This window comes from Podarcis erhardii, assembly GCF_964252035.2.
Source record: "Podarcis erhardii genome assembly, chromosome: 13".
Classification (NCBI taxonomy): Eukaryota; Metazoa; Chordata; class Lepidosauria; order Squamata; family Lacertidae; genus Podarcis; species Podarcis erhardii.
Window position 1 is genome coordinate 12013087 of NC_138502.1, and position 22397 is coordinate 12035483.

Genomic DNA, 22397 nt, shown 5'->3' on the forward strand with positions numbered 1-22397 from the left:
TTTGACGTGCTTGGCTTTGTGGGTTTTTTTGTCGGGTCACTTCACTGTGGGCAGCCCTGCAGTAAGACGGACGGAGGGAGAATCTTGCACAAAGTTTTCACAAATTGAGTCCCCTACCCTAAGGAACAGGGAATCGTATACACAAGAAGTTGGCCAAATGTGAAGCTGGGGTAAAGTACACCAAATCCAGACTCCATTCAGGAGCCAGGGCTATTGTTTTATTTTTATTAGGTATCTTGTGTTTTATATACTGCCCTGAGACCCCTGGGTATAGGGTGGTATATAAATAATAATAATAATAATTAATAATAATATTGCTGGCCTGAGCCTGGCCAGCAAATAAGAGTTTGAGTTAGGCCACCCGTTTTTCCAGCTTACCTTGTACCATGGTAGCAAGTCACATGACCATGCTAAATGGGCTTAGGATCTGGTCTAAGTCCTCCGTGCCACATCCAGTTTAAAATCCAGCTGGATCATCTCAGCCAGCTGGATCCCAGTTCATACGCCTAGCTGTGTGCCAGGAACCTCTTGGCTCAGCTGGAGATCCACTGGATCATCCCATCCTGGTAGATCTTGGCTTTCTAGGTTTTCTCCCTAGATTTATTCCCCTCTGCTTCATGGTGGATATGAGATCTCTGTCTGTGAGGTTCAGGAGAAGTGGGGAGGGAGGATCATAGAGTTGGAAGGGGCCATGAGGGTCATCTAGCTCAACCCCCTTTTGCCCAACGTGGGGCTTGAACCTACGACCCTGAGGTTAAGAGCTTCATGCTCAGTCTAGCCTTAACACATCAGAATTTGAAAGTTCCATTTCTTCCCCACCCACAAACCTCACAGCTATGAAACTATGGCCGTTTTGCCCTTAACAGATTTATCTATTGGGTGCACCACAGGTAGGCAATTAAAAACATTCTTAAGTTTTGTGGATGACAAGTGTGTTGGATATAGGATTATAAATGTTGAGTGTTGAAATATGCTCAGAGTCGAGAGTGGATTTCATGCTCTTTATTCAGCTCATAGTGGTGAGGAGGAATGAAAGTCCCCTCAAAGTATCTGCTTTATATACATTATTTACACAATGGGCTGCACGTGATTGGCTAATTCCGGAATTCTCCTGTAGGCCAATCAGGTTGTGGATTCACTTCTATCTGGAGCTGGATTGGGTGGCTCCTGCCAACCAATCATACTGCTGCATTGTTCTAGGACCAATCAGACTGCTGCATTCTGAATCCTATTGTTCTAGGACCAATCAGACTGCGGCATTTTGGATCCTATTGTTCTAGGACCAATCAGACTGCTGCATTTTGGATCCTATTCAACTCAGTACATAACAAGCGTCAAAGTGTAACTTTGAATCTCGAAATGAAATAAAATATCAAGAATAAAAAAAGTAAAGGCCCATTCAGTCCAGCATCCTGTTTCTCAAAGTGGCCAAACCTGAAAGCAAGACCTGGGAGCAACAGCACACTCCCCATTTGCAATTCCCAGCAGCTAGATTTCCAGGGCATTCAGTCTCTGATCCTGGTGCAAATCCTGTTGCTGCACCAGCTTACTAGGGGGGAAACACCACCGGTTGGATTTCAGCCTGTTTGCTGCACACATTTCTTCAAGGAGTCCTTTCACAAGCAAAGGGTAGCTTCTCTTATTTGAAAAGGCACATTGGGACGGTAAGAATCACAAGGTGAGATTGGTGGAGGCTTTGGCCAAGTGTAGCTATATACTGGTGTCTTTTCCTAGATTAAGAAAATAAGATAAAATAAGCATTACAGGAAAAGAAAACGAAGGTTTTCTCTTGAGAAAGATGCGGGCTTGAAGCGAAAAAGTTTTGATCTACACAGTCTACACTTTTTATACAGTACAACGTATTTAAAAACAATTCAACAATTATTCCGAATATAGAAAGTAACAGTCCTCTACCGCTAGATGGCGCCGATCAGTCATAGAAGCCAACAAGATGTTCAATGTCCTACAATTCCACGTGGCACATAGTGACAGAGGTTGCTAGATAAACTTTTTACGAGCCCTGTGATCAACAGCTGGCTCGTTGGTCTAGGGGTATGATTCTCGCTTAGGGTGCGAGAGGTCCCGGGTTCAAATCCCGGACGAGCCCTATATTTATTGCAATACTAAACGATGAGTGAACGTTCCTATAGTGACCGGTTTTATCTCTTTTCTCCTCAAAAGAAAGTTGCGTACTATAAAAATTTCCTTAAAAAACAAAGATTGATCCTGGGCAAAAAAAAATTCTGTGGTCTGTATTCTGAATTTCTGTAATTCTGTAACATTTTCCTGGTGGCAAGTCCCATTGAACATCTAAATAGATGTGTGTAGGATTGCACTTGAATGCTGTTTTCAGAATAACATAGGTGGAACAAATGAATGCCTATTAACAGCATTAATAAAAATAAAATAATGTTCCTGACTTCAACTGTTATTAAAAATCCCCACCTGAGTTCTGACCGCCCACCAACTTGCTTTTCAGTTCTTAAACACAGCATCAAAGTGTGTAAAAAATAATAAAAGAAGGACGTCACAGAACATGTGCAGAGTGTTTTCCTACCCAACCTTGTCAAACACATCAAGGATGAAAAGAAAGGGCTTGCAGATCGGAAGTTATGACCTCTTTTTAAAATTAAACAAATAAACACAGAGAGAATTATGCACATATTGCAACTCAACCAATCCTCCATTTCTTAAAAGTGTTATTAAAATCGGCATCCATACATTATGGCATTAATTTAGAACTATATATCTTCTAAAAACACACACACACACACACACACACACACACACACACAAAACACTGGGCATTTATTTCCTTAAAAACGTTATTTTCAGACAGTCCAAATTTCTCAGCCTTTTTTTTTAATAAAAAAAGCAATAACAAACACATGATGAATCTTCTTGAAGCCTCTCCCTTCCTGCACATCAGTTATGGAGCGGGGGGGGGGCAGACCCTTTTCTAAAGCACTTTAAAAAATGAGCTTTCTGTGGCTATTCATACACTGATTATTATTATTATTATTATTAGCCTACTCCAGATATGCTTTTGTGGTGGAAGTGGAGACGGTTGATCCTCTTGGAGGTGTGCTACTGTGAGAGTGAGGGTTTAACTCTGGGCTCAGTAGTGTTTGGCCCCCCCAGATAGAATCATGGAGTTGTAGAGTTGGAAGGGATCCCGAGGGTCATCTAATCCAACCCCCTGCCATGCAGGAATCTCAGCTAAAGCATTATCACCCTCTGGAGAAATCCCAGTGTGATCATTGCCCCTTCAGTTTGTTAAACGCCACACCCAATGACCCAATGCTAGGGGTAGGGATGGCATTACCCCCTGCCCAATGTCCTGGGAAAATCAGGACATACTGTCTTTTCACGCGAGAGCGCAGCAACCATTGGAGGCACTGTGATTTCACATGATTTTGCACTGAGATCTTGTCCCGAAAAGAAGCTTTTTGGGGTGCCGCGATCTTGCACGGTGCCCGAAAACCAGCATGTTCAGATGCCGTGCTCATGTGTGAGAGCATGCCCCCCCCATGTGCGTCTTTTGGGCTCTGTGATCTCGCCTGGGTCAAGTAACTTTTGCAGGAGCACAGCTGGGAAATCATGCGTCGGGGTGTTATAAGAAAAAACTGCTCCTTTATCCCTTATGGGTATCCTAGAGCCCATATAGAGTCCTCATGTAGGTAGGAGAAAATAACAGAGGCCAACTAGAGGATACTAAGAAGCAAAGCAGCTAGTAAGCATGATCTTTATTAAACTGTTACAATAGGGTCCCCACTCACCACACGCAGGAGGGAGGAGAGGAACCCAGCAGAATGGTGCGCAAGCCCTTATATTGTATAGACCAAGGGTTGGCAAGGTTTACCTCGCCTGGGCCGGTTCACTCCAGCAGAGTGGGCTGGATTGTGTGCGCATGAGTGCGCGCACCTGCAATTTTTTGCCTCTGCGCATGTGCAGATGTGATTTCCGGCGCCGCAGAAGCGAATCTCCATGCCACACTGCGCTGGTTTAGCGCAGCTTGTGGGGGCTCACCAAACAGGCGGCTTGGTTCGTGGGAGGCTTGTGGGCCGGGTAAACGACCCCTGTGGGCCACAGGTTGCTGACCCCTGGTATAGACTTTTGAAGTTGCTCACCCTGTAGCCAGTGACCACCCCCCAAAACACCATACATACATCACAGAAGGAGGTGGTCCCCAGCAAAAAATTGAGTGTGTTGCTTCTCTCCTGTCTTCCAGGATACCTGATAATGCCTTACCTGGTTGCCTATTCTGGGTAGCCTGGCCGTTCCTTTGAGATGGTAAATATAGTTCCTGAATCTCTTACACATATTGATAGTGTGCTCTGCTTACAGCGGTGTCCAAACTTTTTTCAAAGAGGGCCAGATTTGATGAAGTGAAGGGCCATGAGGGACGACCAAAGGGCCAACCTATGTTGTTGAGCTTTTTTTAGGATTTTACCCGGGAAAATAAACTGCCACAGGGGCTGGATTAAACCGACTGGCGGGCCAGATTAGGCCCCAAAACGAACTTTGGACATGCCTGCCTTAACAGATACTTGCCAGACTGTGTTTACAGGGAGGTGTAAGCCCCTACAGTCCAAAGACAATTGGAAAGCTTTTCCAGTTTCCTTCCTCCTTGCAGAGAAATATTTGAGGTCCATTTGGGAGAGTCAAAATCACTTCAGGATTGTTCTCCTGTACTATTTCAGACACGTGGTTTATATACTCATGTATGTGTTTGCCTTGTACATTTATGAACATTTATTTTTTACATATAAGACCTTAGAATTCCTAAAACACTGGTTTTTGGACTCAACATGTTGGAGGGTGTGGGATGGGGACCCTGTGGTCCTCCAGCTGTTGCTGAACTTTCAGCTTTCAACCAGCGTGGGCTGATGGCCAGGAATGATGGGTGTTGTAGTCTAGCGACACCCAATTGCCATTGGCTCTGTTCCTGCTCCTTGACCAACAGCCTGAAATTAGGCAGGTTTAAGCATCACTTTATTTCAGGGCAAGGAAAGCTTCATAGGTTACATTTCCAGGCTGCAAGGCCTAGGATGATGATGATGATTATTATTATTATTAATGTCAGCTATCCTGTTTGAAAGACAACCACCTAGAAATTGTTGCAAGGATGTCTTTCTGCACCTCAAGGGATTTGCACGCTAATCTCATAAACACGAGGCCATCTGTTCAAACCCCACTGGGGGCTGCTGTGGTGTTGTCACTGTTGCGCTGCGATTGGCTTTTGCTGTGGGAGACTTCCATGGTTTCCTGGGGAGACATTCTCCGCCCCTTCTCTGTCCACCAGCTGAACAATTCAATTGTTCCTCAGCCCTGCCATTAGCCCAATTACAGATCCTGTGGGAAGGAGAGGTGGTAGAGGGCAGAACCACAGTGGCAGAGCCATCTGCTTGCGCCACAGTCTCTGCCACTAAACAACTGGCCCGCAGTTGTGGGTAATGTCTGTTGAGCATTTGCAGTTTGCTTGCCCAGGCCTGCCCATTCAATTAGCAGCCCCTGGGCTTTATTTAGCTCCTTTGCCGCAGGTGGAAGGAGAAATGTCGCTGTTTTCGTCTTGCCAGACAGGCTAGACAAACTGTCAGTTCAGTGAACTCATTAACCCCAACTTTGTGTTAATGAGAAAGGAATTTGAGCAAAACTTCCTTGGTTCTGTCTCTGTGAAAGGGCATCATCTATGCCAGGCATAGGCAACCTTCGGCCCTCCAGATGTTTTGGACTACAATTCCCATCATCCCTGACCACTGGTCCTGTTAGCTAGGGATCATGGGAGTTGTAGGCCAAAACATCTGGAGGGCTGAAGGTTGCCTATGCCTGATCTATGCTGGCACACATGGCTCTGATCACAATTACTCAGTCATGGGCGTTGAACATGTCCCCCACAAATAAAAACAATAAAAGTGTTTTAAAATGTGTGCTCGTGGCTTGCATTTGGGCTTGCAGTGCATTCCTGCAAATATAAATAAAAACTAAAATGAAATGTTTGCAGCCGACAGAAGGTCCGCACCATACATTTAAAGGACAACTGGCACTCATTTAAAGCACATGACTTCTCCTAAAGAACCGTGGGAACTGTAGTTTTCCCCTCACAAGTTTCAATTCCCAGCATCCTTAACAAACTACAGTTCCCAGGATTATTTGGGTGAAAATAATATGCTTTAAGTGTATTGTATTGATCTGCTCTGAGCCACAAACATGAGGGATTATCTAATATTAGACACATTGAAATAAATGGACAAAAAAGTCCATTCTTTCCTATGGGTCTACTGTGGATGCGGCTAACATTGGACATCAACTTTTGAAATTCACATTTCAGTTCCATGATTGAATCAGGCTGAAAGTTAGCTGTGTAGCCCAAGAAGAACTTTAAGGCTGAACAAGCATCTGAACCAGGGACAGGCAGAGGGGAGGGAGGGAGGTTTTTACAGACAATTTAAAACAAAATAAAAAACAGCTTTTCTCTTTTGTTTTTGCACCGTTGTCATGCTAGCATCATCCAGCCCCAGGTGCACTCCAGCTCATATCCAGGTAACAGACGACAGCAGGAGCAGCTACAATTGCAGCACACCGTCCCAATTGTCTGTAATCATATTCATTTCCTCTCCCCAGAGAGTCGTGGGAACTGGAGCTCAGTGAGAAATTCGAGGCTCTCTAACAGAGAAATTCTCACCACCTTTGCTAGGCTATGAAGATTCCCAGGATTCCTTGGGAGTGGGGAGGCCAGATAGTTAAACTGCTATAATACAAATTAAATTAAATGAAACAAAATACAATCCTGCAGTAAAGCTGACCAAACTCTATAGCAGGCATAGGCAAACTCCGGCCCTCCAGATGTTTGGGACTACAATTCCCATCATCCCTAGCTAGCAGGACCAGTGGTCAGGGATGATGGGAGTTGTAGTTCAGGAACATCTGGAGGGCTGGAGTTTGCCTATGCCTGCTCTATAGTGTAGAGTGGGTTGCAGGGAACCTCTAGCCCTCAGATGTTCCTGAACTACAACTCCCATCAACCCCAGCAAACATACCCAATGGCCAAGGATGATGGGAGTCGTAGTACAGCAACATTTGGAAGGCCAAAAGTTCTTCACACTGGCAGCTCACTGAGTGACCTTGCGCTAACCACCAGCTCTCAGTCTAACCTACCTCTTAGGGTTGTTGTGAGGATAAAACTGGGAGGGACAGAAGCGTGTGCACCCCACCTTGAGTTCCCTGCTGGTGGGATATAAACGGAGAAAATAAATGATTTTTTACAAATGTGCCGTAACTGGCTGAACCAACTGAAAAACCAAGACTGGGTGGGTGAGATGGGAGCACTGCGTTTCAACCACCTAGAAATATTTTTTGCCAAACAAGGGCAAAGTTGCCTTCATTATATATTTTTAGGTACCAGGTGAAAACGTCCCTCTTCAACCAGGGCTGATTAATACTCCACAGTCTTTTATATGTGTCTGTGGGAAGGGGGGCAATTATTGTTCTGCTTTTTTGTTTTAATTATTTATTTGTTTTTATCCTGTATTTTATTCTGGGAACCACCCTGATATCTTATGATGAAGGGTGGTATATGAATAATAATAATAATAATAATAATAATAATAATAATAATAATACTATCAGGACAAATCAGCCTGGCCTGTTCTTGTGCTTTTAACTGCAGCTTAGAAATCAGCACCTGAGGGCATGTTGACAAAACATTCTCACTAGTTATTGCTGGCACATATCAAGCCTTTAAACCAGAAGGGGGCACTTTGGCAGTCCAGATGTTCTGGTACTACAACCCTTATCATCCTTGTCTCTATTGACCATGCTGGCAGAGTATCTATCATCTATCTATCATCTGTCTGTCTATCTATCATCTATCTATCTATCTATCATCTATCATCATCTATCTGTCTATCTATCTATCTATCTATCTATCTATCTATCTATCTATCTATCATCTATCTATCTATCTATCTATCTATCTATCTATCTATCATCTATTCTCGATAGACAGATTGCACTGTCTGCCAATTAGTTTCTGGGCCCAATTCAAAATGCTGGTTTTTACCTATAAAGCCTTAAACTGCTCAGGACTGCAATACCTCAGGGAGCGCCTCTCCCCATATGAACTGATCTTGATCCCGTGATCATCCTCTGAGACCCTTATTTGTGTTCCCACTCCACGAGAGGTCTGGAGGGTGGCAACATGAGAACAGGGCCTTTTCTGTGGTGGCTTCCTATTTGTGGAATGCTCTCCCTGGGGAGGCTTGCCTGGCACTACCATTATACATATCTTTAGGTGCCAAGCAAAAACTTTCCTTTATAACCAAGCCTTTGGCCTTTAACTAACTGTGGCCTTTTAGAAGTGGGTGAGATGTTTTTAGATGTATTTTCTCTTGGTTTTAATGTACCTATGTGGGGTTTATTGTCTGCCTGTTTGTTTGTAAGTCATTTCAGGTTACCTTGGGACAATCTTCCCTGACCAGTAGTGGAAACACAAAAACTTTAGAAGACAGATGAACTGCACCAAGAATTTGTTTTCTTTTTAAAAGGCTTTTATAGCATTCACCATTGCTGCAGATCCCCCTCTCCCCAATTAAAAATGGATTTTATCTGAGGCTGACTGATAGCCTCGGCAGGTTTAAAAGCCACATTTGTTGCTGTTTATTGTTAAAGGAAAAGTGGCCTATAGATATTCTAGATGTAGTCAAAGGGCAGAGAGGATTGCCAAGTTTTGAACAATGCCCTGAACAATGTTTTGAACAAAGTTTTGAACAATGTTATGCGGCTAAAAGCGATTTGATGCACTGCCCATTTGAGGGTAGTAACATATCTTCTCACTCTGGCTTCATGTCCCTCATTGGCTGGGGAGTTGGGGTTGGGGTTGATGACCTCTGAGTTCCCTTCCAACTCTGTAATCCTGGCACTGTTAATCTCTTATAAAGAGAAGGCTGAAGCTGGCACCTGCCCCCTTTTTTTTCTGGCCAGGTTAATACTGAAATGGCTTTACTGGAACAGAAACAAGAACACCAACTAATTCAATAAATAATAATTTATTTTTGCTGAATCAAAATCTATATTAAATTAGGACAATGGCTCATGAGGCCAAAATGTCACAAAACAGTGTGCAAGCTTTTGAATTTTCCAGAATTCTTCATTAGCATAGATGGCAAAAAAGTAGAAGTAGGGGGGGGGAGAGGGAGGGGGAAGGGGTGGTGAAGCATCAGAGTCTGTCATCTATCCTGCTGAAGAATTATGGGGATGACAAAAGCTTGAACACTAGTATTTTATGATGTTTTTGTTAGCTTAACAAAGATATTGTCCTAATACGGACTTTGCATTCCTGCCCCCGCTTGGGCTAACATGACAACTTTTTTCTGGAAATATTACACTGCACAAAGTTTATGCAGAACACCCTCAGCTGAAATTAAGAACATCCTGGAGAACTGAAGAATACCATTAGGGGCTTTAAAAAAAATCGCACTCTCTCTTAGTTTGGGTAAGCCATAAACAAGATTGCCAGCTAGCTCCAAAATAAAAAGCTGAGCCGGCTCTTGTGCCTTTAACCACAGCTTCCTATGAGGCTCTTCTGAGTAGGGAGACGACCACCTTATGACCGTAGACCAAGTTGTTGTCAAAGGCATAGGCACTGCAAGCGTTCAGAAAAGTTGGCAACCCTGCCCAGAAATCAGTTGACCGAAGGAATTCCTCCTCCTGTGCAGTACTATAGATTCTTATTTCCCCATCTCACACATGTCATTAAAGCTGGGCTCATCGCCAGTATTTCGCCGGGAGCCCAGAGCATGTGATCAGAGCTCAGTGAGAAAGAGCAAAAGTCACCCCCCTCCTCCTCAGAATATCCCCAGTTGCGACAAAGTTTCCTGACAAACTTTTGCAAGATTTAATGAGGTCTCTGGGCTGGCATCAGAGCACCTGTTTGGAAGAGGGAACAATGATTGAGGGCCTGGTATCCCTGGGGGGACGCGATTCACGAGAGTACCAATTATCTCTCCTTGGTGCACTCCGGGGTGTGATTAAAGCCGTGCGGCCTGATCCTTTCCGTTGAGGATTAGGGGAATTGAGGAGGATAGATTGTTAGCTACATAACTGCGCCTCTCTTGGGGTGTGTGAGTCTGACTGCTGAGGTTAAAACAAACACACATACACAACTCAACTACAAGCAAGAACTGGGATGCAATGAACATTCATTATAGGATCATAGAAAGGTGGCTTTAACAGAATTGGCCTGTCTAGGCCAATACTTTGGCCACTCCAATGGGCAGTGGTTCTCAAGGACATATGGTCTATCTACATCTGTACTGCCTGCACGGACAGGCAGAAACTCTTCAGGGCTCCAGGCAGGGGGTCTCCCAGCACTACCTGCCAGGGGTTGAACCCGAGACCTTCTGCATGCAAAGCAAGATGCTCTATTGCTGAGCTACAGCCCAGCAACCATGGGCAATTCTTGGGGGGAAAGTGGCTGGGCTTGGGAGCTGCCATTTAAATTGCCCATAATGCCCCTGTGTGATGCTACACTGGGAGGAATTGTGGGAAATGCAAATGGTAGTCTCTGGATCCTGCTGCATTCTGCCTCCAAGTAAGGCAGAGGGGATCCGCTGATAGAGCAAGGCCGCTTTGCCAAAGGCCCCCCTCAAACCTGCGTCACATTCACCCCAAGCATTTAACACACATGACTTCCCCCAAAGAATCCTGAGAACTGTGGTTCAGTAAAAGTGTTGGGAACTGTAGCACTGTGAGGGGGTCAACTACAATTCTCAGTATTGGGGGGTGGGCAGAAGCATGTTTTAAATGTGTGTTAAATGTAAATGTGACTCTGGATCCATCTCTTGCAGGAGATATCATTCCCAGATTGGGTTATTTAGAGTCTTTCACTGCAGATTGAACCAAGGGAGTTTTCTATATGTGCATCATTGCCCTGCTATGGACCACAGATTAGCAGATTTCCCTAACCCTTTACAGCCTGAGGGCCACATGGACCTTGGGGAACCTTAGCAAGAGCCACATTCCAGGAGATGAAGAAGTGTGATGATAGAGCGGTCACCCCACAGTCATGTGCACGTATATCAAAAGGCACTCAATGCTGAGAATATGTGGGATTTGCACCCATTGTTCCAGAGTGACCATTTCAGGACAATTTTCCACGATGGAAAATGATTTCCCCCACATCCTCTCCCCTCCCTCCCTCCCTCCACCACTATTTTAGTCAATGAAGACACAAGCCTAATCACTTGGTCATGGCCCAGATATAAATAAGCCTTTCCCCCAACTAATGAAATCTTGCTCCCTGAAATATACTCGGAGTTGAGTGTTGATTTCATGCTCTTTATTTCAGCTCATGGTAAACAGTGAGTGAGTGAGTCCTTTCCCCCCAAAACCTCTGGCTATATATAGATTATTTACACAATGGGTCCCGTGTGATTGGCTGATTCAACTCCCCTCCTGGAGCCGGATTGGGCGGCTCCTGCAGGTTGCTGCCTTCTAGGATCTTACTTGTCTATTGTTCTAGGATCCAAGCTCAGTACAGTACATAACATTCCCACACCATATATGTAAGCATAAAACACAGGGCTTCCACCAATGAATCCTGTGAACTATAATCATTCCTCCCACCCACCCCCAGAAGTACAATTCCCAGCACCCTTAGCCAGTGGCGTAGCGTGGGTTGTCAGCACCCGGGGCAAGGCAAGTAATTTGCGCCCCCTAACCCGTGGATTTGCGCCCCCTAACCCGTGGATTTGCGCTCCCTAACCCGTGGATTTGCGCCCCCTAACCCTAACCCCCAGATGTTGCGCCCGGTGCGGCCGGCCCCCCCTGGCCCCCCCCACACTACGCCACTGCCCTTAGCAAATAGTTCCCAGGATTATTTGTGTGTGTGCTTTAAATGTTTGGATGCAAATGCCAAATTTACAATGATCCATAGAAAATAATTTGGGGGTGGGTCCCTGGGCAACCCCTGGTTTAATGTGTCCGTCCAGACTGTATAATGGCCCATATATAATCAACTCTCCCTATTTATCAGGGATAATCCTAATTCTCTGATCACTGTGTACATCATTATTCCCTCTCTTGCCCCTTTATGGAGGCCTCATTGAAATGTTGCTAGTGTGAACTGCTAGAGCTTTCATTCTTTGAGTTTCGTCCCCCTTCCCTAGAACCACAAGTTGGGGGAACAGACACATCATTTCTACCATCAGCATATGCACACCCCAAGGTTGCAGGTTCGATCTCCATACGGGACAGCTGCTTATTCCTGATTCTCAGGGTCCCTCCCAATTCTATAATTCTCTCCCCCCCCCCCCCGTAAATACGACACCTAGGCTTTTATTATATAGCTCAAATAGATGACATGTAAACACATCCATAAGCATACAAAGGATAAATGTTTATTTCCCAAAGTATTTTGAATTGAAAGAATATCAGACTATAATATTCAGAGCTGGGAACAAATAATATTTGAGAAACAGAGTATAATAAAACAATTCTAAGGCACCACTCAGCCTATAGCATGTCATCAGCATTGGTTTATTCACGTGCTAATTCTGTGGTAAGCTGTGGTTGATAAATGCCTCAACATCCGAGGAAGTTTACATAACAAAAGCCAGCGTCTTTTCAAGGTGATTCACTAACAATTACAAGGAAAACCTAAATGTTGCTCAGGAGTGGGGAGACCTGTGGCTACTCCTGACTCAGCTGCACACAGTGTAGCGTTTCATCATCAAGAACATCATCACTTTTCCAGGGTAAGCTGTGCTCAGAAGTAGCTCAACACCAGAAAAAAGTTTACATGACAAAAAAACGGCACCAATTCAAAATGATTCACTAACAACAACAGGGAATAATATATTGTAAATCATGAGCAGAGGACCCCCATGGCATCTTATACTACAACTCCCATCAAAAATGGACCATGTTGGGTGATGGGAGTTGGAGTCAGCCCCCCCTTAAAGCTGATGGGCATCGCCATTCAAACAGTGTGCATGCGCCACATGTCATGTGATCAGTTATGTGGGAGGGGCTTACCTGGGCCCCCCGAAATATTTCATTCAAGTTGGCACCCTTCATGCTGGTGATTCACACATGGGTGAGGGAGTTGCGCTCTGCACATCCCCAGAGACACAATTCTTAATTACCGTTTTACAGGCCTGAGTTGGGGGAAATGAAGCAGATCGGGATCTTTTAGTGGTTTGCAGTAAAGACAACAGGGTTCTGACTCCCAGTTTGCTTAACAACAGCAACGGCCACAACAGACGGACTTTCCCCACCTAAATTAGGCTGCCGCAGGATAGCTCAGAATACCAGTTGCTGGAAACAGTGTCTGCTTGTGGACTTCTGGCTGGCCACTGAGACAAGATGCTGAACCAGATGGGTTACTGACCTGATAACACAGTGATCTCCTGATGTCCTGATGTCAACTGTCTCCATAAGCTGCTGTGAGCCGCTACTATTTGTGTGGCTGCGTAGGATATTGAGCAGGGGTCAGCAACCTTTTTCAGTCGTGGGCCAGTCCACCGTCCCTCAGGTACCATTTAGTATCTATAGGAAATTCAATTCAAACTATCCCATGTCCAATGGGAAGATTGGTTTCCATTTGTGCAGGGCTGAATGATGTGTGCATGTGTGTATACAGTGGTACCTCTGGTTGCGAACGGGATCTGTTCCGGAGGCCCGTTCGCAACATGAAAAGAGCGCAACCTGCAGCGGTGCGTTTGTGCATGTGTGGGTTGCGATTCGCTGCTTCTGCGCATGCAGCTGATGTCATTTTGCGCTTCTGCGCATGCATGAACGGCGAAACCTGGAAGTAAGCCTTTCCAGTACTTCCGGGTTGGCATGGGATGTAACCTGAAAGAACGTAACATGAAGCAGACGTAACATGAGGTATGACTGTGCGCGTGTATACAAATATATATATCTGTAAAAAGCAATATCTGTAAAAATCTGAAAAAGCAAGACCCCTCTTTGTCAATTAGCCATATTCAATGCTAATCCTACTGAAAGCAGACCCACTGAAGTTAATGGGCATGGCAAACGTTGACTCCTGACTTTCAATGGGTCTGCTCTGAGAAGGACGAGCGTTGGCTACAATCCCACTGCCTCTTTATCTTACAGATTTATCCAAGCACGGTCTTGATTTTGCAAATCATGAGTTTGATTTCTGCTGGACAATCTTTACATGCCAGGCCGATTTACAGAGGTAGAGCTAATCGAGCTCTTCAAATGAGCTCTTCTCTGTCCGCTCTTCTAGGTTGAGCTCCAAATTCCCACCAGTAGGCGGCGTTGTAGTTCAGTTCTCAAAAGAACAGGAGCGTACACGTGGAACGCAACCAATTTTCCAACTTTAAATAAAGGGTGCGGAACATACTCGTCAGCTGGCTCGTTGGTCTAGGGGTATGATTCTCGCTTTGGGTGCGAGAGGTCCCGGGTTCAAATCCCGGACGAGCCCAAGTTTTTTGCTTACATTTACAAATCACTTTGACATGCTGGCTGGGGGAAATAGTATAAAATCACTGGTTATGGACAGTGAACAGAATGGGTGTTTTCTCCCTGTTCTCTACAGAGTTGGGTATGGAGTTGAAAGAGAGTTTAAAGAAAAATAAAATAATTGCAATTTTAAACTCACGTACAAGGGAGCAAACTCTTGAACTAAGTGGGACTTCCTTCCGAGTAAGCCTACATAGGATCGCGCTGAAAGCAATGTTAGCCCACAGATCTGAGTATGTTTACATGTTTTTAAGGCAAGTTTTATAAATCTGTACTAAGCAATACTTATATACATGACTGAGTATATTATAATTGTGTGTGATATTGTAGAAGATAGGGTCTCGGCTCTGGTGTGTTTTTGCTTTTACCAATTAGTTTTTATTAGCATCCCCTTCCAGATTCAATCCCCCTCCTCTCTGCGCTGCTGTTTATCTAGTAAGTTTTAATTCAGTTATTTTTGTGTTGTGGTTTTAAAAGTTGTATTGCTAGCCTCCCTGGGGAGCAACTGTGTGTCGCGGGATCTATCATCCAAGTGATAAAAAAAATGTGCCAGAAAAATATTTGGAAGACTTCCTTCTGTCCAGCAAAACCCGGAAACCTCTAGACTCCAACCTTTCTAAGAGCATTGGACTAAACAGCCTCTGTGTACAAGGCTCCATAGCTCAGGGGTTAGAGCACTGGTCTTGTAAACCAGGGGTCGCGAGTTCAAATCTCGCTGGGGCCTTTGTTATGCTTGCACCAGCAATAAACCTCGTAAAGTCTCCAGCCATATCTATATAATCCAAATTGTTGTGCTACTGCTGCTATATTCGTCGTCGCTACCAGTCTTTTGAATCTGGTTAAATGGGCTCTAATCTGACGGTCTTTTAAAAGGGCAGATAGTAACTTCCTTTCCCACAGTCCTGTGACAAGGCAACTGGATGGTAAGACTGGGTTTTTGTTTTTTCACGATTTAGATCGCAATCCTCCTACATCTTCTTTATTTTTGGGGTTGTGTGTTTGGAAGGGAAATTAGATCCTGAGCGCTAATATCACGCAAGAGAAGTTGATCATTCTGTGGGCTCTGCAAAAGGAACTGGAGGACGACTTACAGTGTTAAGTAGTGTGCATGTTTACTCACAAGTAAGGAGGATCGCTGAGTTCAAGAGTCAGCCCTGTTGACCCGGTGCAACGCCTATGCATGTTTTACTCAGAAGTAAGGATCACTGAGTTCAGGATTAAGCCGTGGTGAAGTCCCAGGGAATTTAAAAAGATTTACTTCCGTGTAAATATGCACCGCCGGATAGGCTTGCCCCGTTAAACCATTAAAAATATAAAAGGATCAGGTGGGGCAGGAACCTCTTCATGGTCTCCTAGTGGGGTGGGGGAGGCATTCTGTACATGTTCAGAGAAACCCATTTTTTATTTTAAAAAGTCCTAGGGTGAGTCAGTGTTATGATTCAAAACACATCCGGGAGTTTAAACTCAGGATTCCCAGGGTTCATTGTATTTTTTTCCTGCATTTCCCCTACCCAAAATAGGCGTCTTGCTTTTCTACAACGGTGGAGGAGAATATCCAGTTCAATCTCATTCCTAAATAATTATCTCTTGGCCCATGCAGATAGGCTCGCATTTCTTCCACCTCTGTTACAAATGAGGGGGAAAAAATCACGGAGCGGAAGAAAGTTTTTAATCTAGCAATAGGTTGCTTTTTAAAAGCGACGACAGCAAAAAGTTGGCAGCAAACTCGCAGAGCAGGAAGGAAAACACTGCTGTTGCCACTAGGAGGCACCAAAACAGAAAAAGACACCTTCAGAGTTTTCGGCAAGTGGCCGGCTCGTTGGTCTAGGGGTATGATTCTCGCTTAGGGTGCGAGAGGTCCCGGGTTCAAATCCCGGACGAGCCCTGTTTTTTTGAAGTACTATCAAGAAACCTGAAGGAAAAGCATTAGAACCTCGGAATGGTGTTCTCATCAACAGATCGTGTGAGTTCTGTGTGCTGGAAAACTCACGTCAAGTTTACTCACAAGACACAGAAATTGTAGGGACCTCCTGAGTTCCACGTGAGGGAGAAACGTTGCTAGTTTACTCTATAGATGTACATTGCAAGGATAATCTTTTTATGCTCTTGAAACTGCTCATTGTCCAAAACTTTGTTGTTGTTTTTTAACCCCAATGCAATATTGAAACCAAAGAAAGGAAGCAAGTCAATATCAAATTCAGCTTATTTTTTATTTATTTTCAACATAAAATATGTGAAAAGCGAGAATTTTATTCTTAGATAATGGAAGAAACGGTAGGAGAGAAACGAGAAAGGAAAATGTGAAGACTACATTCAATAAATTATCTTTTCTTCTCGAGATAAAAGTGGAATAGGTGAACTAAATTGAGATTTTCTTTTCAGTTAATAGAAGAAATGGTTAAGAGGGAAAATGAGATACAGACAAATATATATATGGAAATAAATACATGGATTGCTTTTTCTGGCTCCACACATCACAAGTCCTCCTGCCCCACATCAGCTGGGACTTCAGTTTCCAAATGGACAGGATATCCCCCTTCACAGGCTATGATGATCCTTTCTGTGTTATCGGTCCCTTTGTAACTGCAGTCCGGGGCCCAGGAGCCCTTCTGAAGTTGGCACAGCGTGAGGGGGAAGCTGGCATTGCTTTCCCGGAGGTCCCCTGTGGTGGGTACCCCGCCCTCGCCACAAACAAGCTGGATCTTGGAGGTGTCCGCATGGACGAAAGTGTTGAGGTGCTTGCAGTGATGGGAGGTGGCCAGGTCACGGCGCTTCATCATAAGGTTGCAGTAGCTCCGGGGGTCAGGAGCCTCCGTCGTTGGGAAGTCAACGTGCTGCCTCAAGAACTTCTGGTAACTTTCCGCGCCGGCCACGGCCAAGCAGGCCGCCAGGAAGAGGAGCGCCGTGGTCAGCCCTGGACGTGGGCCTCTCTCTGCCATTGCTGTCCCCTTTGTTGCTCTTTGTCAGGTGATGGATGGTAGCCAAGTGAGGTAGGAAGGATGGAGGTGGTCTCAAGAGGCTTGCTTCCTGAGGTAGGAAGAACAAAATGGCGCCCCCAAGGATGGTAAAAAATAAATTGGCAAATTAATGACTTGACAATGCCCTGATCTTTAATGGTGTACATAGAAATCTGCCCCATCTTGACCACCGCCCAGTTCAAAATAGAAGCCCCATCTCATTGGAAAAACTCACCACCATAAATAATACCACATTTGCCCTGAAGTGCTTATTTGAAATTTATATTTTAATTTATATTTATATTTATATCTATATTTATTTATAATTTATATTTATATTTTATCTCCATAGAAAGTCCCGAAGGCGCTTTGCTGCAAGGTGCAATCCCTAGCAGGTGGACTCCGAAGCAGCTTCCTGATGATCGGTCAAGGCACTCAAAGTATTTAATAAGAACATAAAAATATTTCTGTTGGATCCAGCCAGGGGTCTTCCTCATCCAACACTCTGTCCTCACAGTGGCTGACCAGATGGCCCTTCAGGAGGCCTGCAAGCAAGACCTGAGTACAAGAGCATTCTCTCTACCTGTAAGTCCCAGGAACTGGTATTCAGAGGCATATCACCCCTGACAGCAGAGGCAGACTATAGCCATTGTGGCTAGGACCCCTTTCCTCCATTCTAACCTTCTCACATGCCTTTAATCACTGTGATGGTCATAATAATGCCACCTCTAACTTTGTAAATAGTGGGACTGAAGACATTCCAGATTTCCTTGCCCCAAAATGCTCTACCCAGGTTGACGCTGAAGTTTTGGCACAAGCCGTGGCTGAGTGCCAAAGTTTTGGCACAAGCTGTGGCCAGCCTGAGGACTCTTACATTGCTTCTGTCATGGATCAGGTCCAAGCCTTCCCTGTCATGGATCAGGTCCAAGCCTTACCTGAGTTGGAGAACTGGGCCAGGCTCCCTCGGCCAAGAGCAATCTGTCCCGCTCTGCTTTTATACAGAGAGCCCAGCATGACAAGGAATCAAGGACACTTTCAAGGAAAACTTCACAGATGACACAGGGAGGAACTAACCAACCAACATATTTCCAGCCTCTGACTCAACCCTGGCCTGGGGCGATTTGTAGCACAACATCTCAAGTGTGGCTTAGTCAGCCTTCACTCACTGGCAAGTCATTTAAAGTTGTTATCACTACTTTTACATCATATTAGAGCCAGATGGGTTAACACAACCAGGAATAGAAATGGTCTGGGGATCTTTTCCCTGCTTAATATAGGCAGCTTTCAAAACTGCTCCTCAAAAATGTTAACTGAGAACATAGATGGGGTCTAGGCTGGAGCTGCTGATTTTCTACCAGCAAAATTTGTGATTTTATTTAGCAAGAAACAAAGAGTGGAGGCAGAACATACTCATCATGGCTAGTTGCCATTGATATTCTCCATGAATTTGCCCAATCCTTTTTTAAAGCCATTCAAGCTGGTGGCCATCAAATCACTACCTGTTGTAGCAAATTCTGTATAGTTGTCATGGTCTTTTGGCTGAAAAAATGTAACTCATGGATTTGGTTTTTGGTGTGCAGGGTTATGGAAGAATATACCATGCTGCTGCCCCCCCCCGACATTGGTTGGTACTTAAAGGACTGGGAGCACAGACCCATGTTACATAACTGTACGAGTTGCCCGTGGGCAAATTAAGGGGATTTCTATATGGGATCTTACTGGCTCTGCTCTCTGGCGGCACTCCCAGCTTGTATGCGAAACCTTTTGAAAAAGCATTTGTTTTTAAAAGGGGGAGGGAAGGGGCAGAGGATATGGGGTGAAACAGACAAGACCTGGGTCTTTCCCCCCTTGAGCCAGCCCCTAACAACGTTCCTCCTGCTCCCACCGTAGGAACTAACATCGGGGTATAGGAAGCACCACAGACAAACTGTGCGTTGTATCCCTGTTGTATGGTGAAAAGTCATTCCTCAGCAGAACAGCATCTACCTTGCATGCAGAAGATGCTGTACAGTATTCAATCTCCAAGTAGGACTAGCAATGTCCCCTGCCTGAAACTTTGGGCAGCTCCTGCCTGGCAGTGCAGACCATGCTGAGCTAAGGTGGATCCCTGGTCCTTGTACAAAGAACATCTTCCTATGTTCTCTTCATCCTTGAAGTGATGGAGTTCCTTCCTTCTCTCCATCCCTATCTATCAGCAATGCTTCAAGGTATTTCTTGTTCTGGAAGGCTTGTTTTTCTGGTCACATCCACACCTTCCATTTAAAGCAGTTTTGTATCGCATTAACAGCCACAGCTCCCCCCCAACGAATCATGGGAACTGCAGTTTGTGAAGGGTCCTGAGAATCATTGGGAGACCCCTTAAAAATCACTGTTCCCAGCATTCCAGAGAAGGGAGGGTCATGATTGTTATCGTGTATAGGAGTGCTTTTACATGGATTGTGCAGGTGAACTCAATTGTTTTTCCAAACCACTCTGAGTGCTTCCAGACTGTCACTATTCTTGAGTGGGATTGAGTCAAAAACCAGCAAACTCAAGTCATACAGTTATAGTGGATTGGGAGGTCTTGTGCCACAAACCAGCTTCCCTCAAAGATTGGACTTTTGGTGTGAAGGAAAGTGATGGGGAAAATGCTCTGGAAGGTGTGGGATGACACTTGCTTGGACCCAATGCCATCTAACCTCCCAGCAAACACATCAGCATAAATGCTCATTTGTAGCCAAAGCTGTCTGGTTTCCCTGTAATCAGATCATGATAATTACTCAATAAAAATTATTCCTGGAAGCACACTCTGATCTGACATATATTGTTAAGCAGAGAAGGGTTCAATTTCTTAAACCTTCTTTCTGAGTCTGCGCACACACCATAGATATAAAGCTCATTTAAATCACAGAGCTTCCCCAAAAGAATCCTGGTCACTGTACTCTACCCTTCATAAAGATACAATGCTTTTCTACATCATTAGCATCCCACCCTTCCTTACCCTAACTACTTGGTCCTAGGACACAGGGCACTTTGCACCAGAAATACACATTTTAACCCATGGAGTTCTCAGTACTCACCTTGTGTCAAGATGTGTCCCGTCTCCTCTGACACCATCGCTGGCTATGAAAACAAGGAAACCAACAGCGCAATGGGCGGGGAGTTAATGACTCACAACTCGGCTGCCAAGTCAGAGCAACCGGAAATACCAGGGATGGCTCCTGAGACAGCAGCGCAGAACATTACGAAATCACCGGAGGTTTCCCCACCTTGTCAAGTATCTCATTCTCAACACGAGGACTAGAAACTTTATGTGTTTGTGTAAAATAAAGGCTAAGGCGAGGCTTGTTGATTTCCTAGAATTAAAGGGATGTCTAACCCGCAGCTTAATATACACGGGTCTTGATTAGAGTCTAATATGTGGAAGTATGACAGGCGGCTTTAACACACAAGCCTTAATTAAATTCTAACACTAGCTTGATCCAGAATTTAGTCTTGCACCCATGAACTCATTACACTATCTTTAGTAAATAAAAAGTAAAAAATAAAATAAAAATAACCCTCAAGGGGCAATTGATTGTCTGTGGAGGAAGGAAAAAAAAAGGGGGGGGGGGAATGAAATGGAATGTCTGCAACCCTCACAGTGCACGTTTTATTGTTTGCAGACCAGTCCACCATAGCAGACTCCCAAAATGAAGAACTGATTAAGTTTACTGGGATTTTATATGCAGCACAGAAAAGGCAAAGTTGCGCGCGCGTAAGGGAGAGGACAGAGACTATAAAAGAAAACAAACCTGTCTAATCTCGCCATTGGTAACCTGGCAAAATAAAGGAATTTCAGCACGGATCCTAAAATAAAGTGTAAGCTGTTTTACTTTCGAAATAGCAGCAAGCAATCTTTCTTAGGGCAGGTTCTCCCTCCTTCTGCTCCTTAGGCAAACCCGGCAGGTAGAAGAGGGAATGCGCTTATCCAATCAATTTCCGGGAGGTGGAGCTTAGGGATCCTGCTTCTATCCGATGGAGGACTGGTTTGCACAGAGCCTTAACGTGATCAGTGCAATGCACAGCCGGGGCAGGTTGTGTATCTGTTACCAGCAACTGATGAGCCTCAAACATCAACCCGGAAGGGAAGAGAAGGTGGGAACGATCACTGCCGTTGGGGAGCAAGTTTCAGCGTCTGGGTCTGGGACGGCTTGGGCCAGGCATATCTCACGTCTTCTGCTGGAACCTCCTTCACTGGAGGTGTTTGATCAGAGGTTGGATGGTCATCTGTCAGGGATTCTTTAGCAGTGATTCCTGCATTGCAGGGGGTTAGTCTAGATGTCCCTTGGGGGTCCCTCCCAACTCTTTAATTTTATGATTCTAGGATGAACCAGTAGCGGATGGGAACAGGGAGGCAATTTACCCAGAGAGCACCTCAGGAATCAAAATCTAGGACATAAAACAAGAGGCTTTTTTTTAAAAAAACAAAAAACCCATTAGTTACCTGCTAGGGGCTCTTTCTTTCTTTCTTTCTTTAATAATAATGATAATTAATACTTTTATTATTTATACTCCGCCCATCTGGCTGGGTTTCCCCAGCTACTCTGGGCGGCTCATAGAATATATAAAACATATTATTGAATAATCAGTCTTTGAATTATCAGTCTTTGAATTGTCTGTCTTGGAACTGAGAATCTAGTTTTGGACTGAATTTTGAAATGGTTATTGAAGGGATTGTTGCATTTTATTTCTCTCTCTTTCTCACACACACCCCTTCTCTCCCAGGACAAAACTAGGTTTTGGAGATTCATGATCAGATGTCCTGTCCCTTTAAATGACTTTTAATCTACCCGCTGCAATGAGCGCCCCCTGCCCCACCGCGGGTCATTTTAACGTTGAGAGAGCACATCGCTTAATTTCAGTGCTTGAAATTCGGATACATGCCAGAAGGGGAAGCTATTGCTTAAGCGTGGTCTGGGCAGCTGC

The 22397-nt window shown here is 44.6% G+C and overlaps 1 protein-coding gene across 4 annotated transcripts; it reads right to left on the bottom strand.

Moving 5' to 3' along the window:
* Positions 1-16684: 16684 nt before the first annotated feature.
* On the bottom strand, positions 16685-21385 carry RNASE12 (ribonuclease A family member 12 (inactive)). 4 transcript variants are annotated; one of them, XM_081836460.1, is made up of 3 exons: positions 21224-21385; positions 20510-20548; positions 16685-17520 (listed from the first exon to the last, which is right to left on the bottom strand). In XM_081836460.1, exon 3 carries the CDS (start codon positions 17430-17432, stop codon positions 16968-16970), a length of 465 nt encoding a protein of 154 aa, XP_081692586.1. In that variant the 5' UTR covers positions 17433-17520; positions 20510-20548; positions 21224-21385; the 3' UTR covers positions 16685-16967. The 4 variants fall into 4 exon arrangements, with proteins under 4 accessions (XP_081692586.1, XP_081692584.1, XP_081692585.1 ...); XM_081836458.1 differs by having other exon boundaries at positions 20510-20552; XM_081836459.1 differs by lacking the exon at positions 20510-20548.
* Between the last annotated feature and the right edge of the window lie 1012 nt (positions 21386-22397).

Coding starts and splice junctions, on each gene's coding strand:
- RNASE12 (XM_081836459.1), bottom strand. CDS start 17,432: ATGGCAGAGAGAGGCCCACGTCCAGGGCTGACCACGGCGCTCCTCTTC.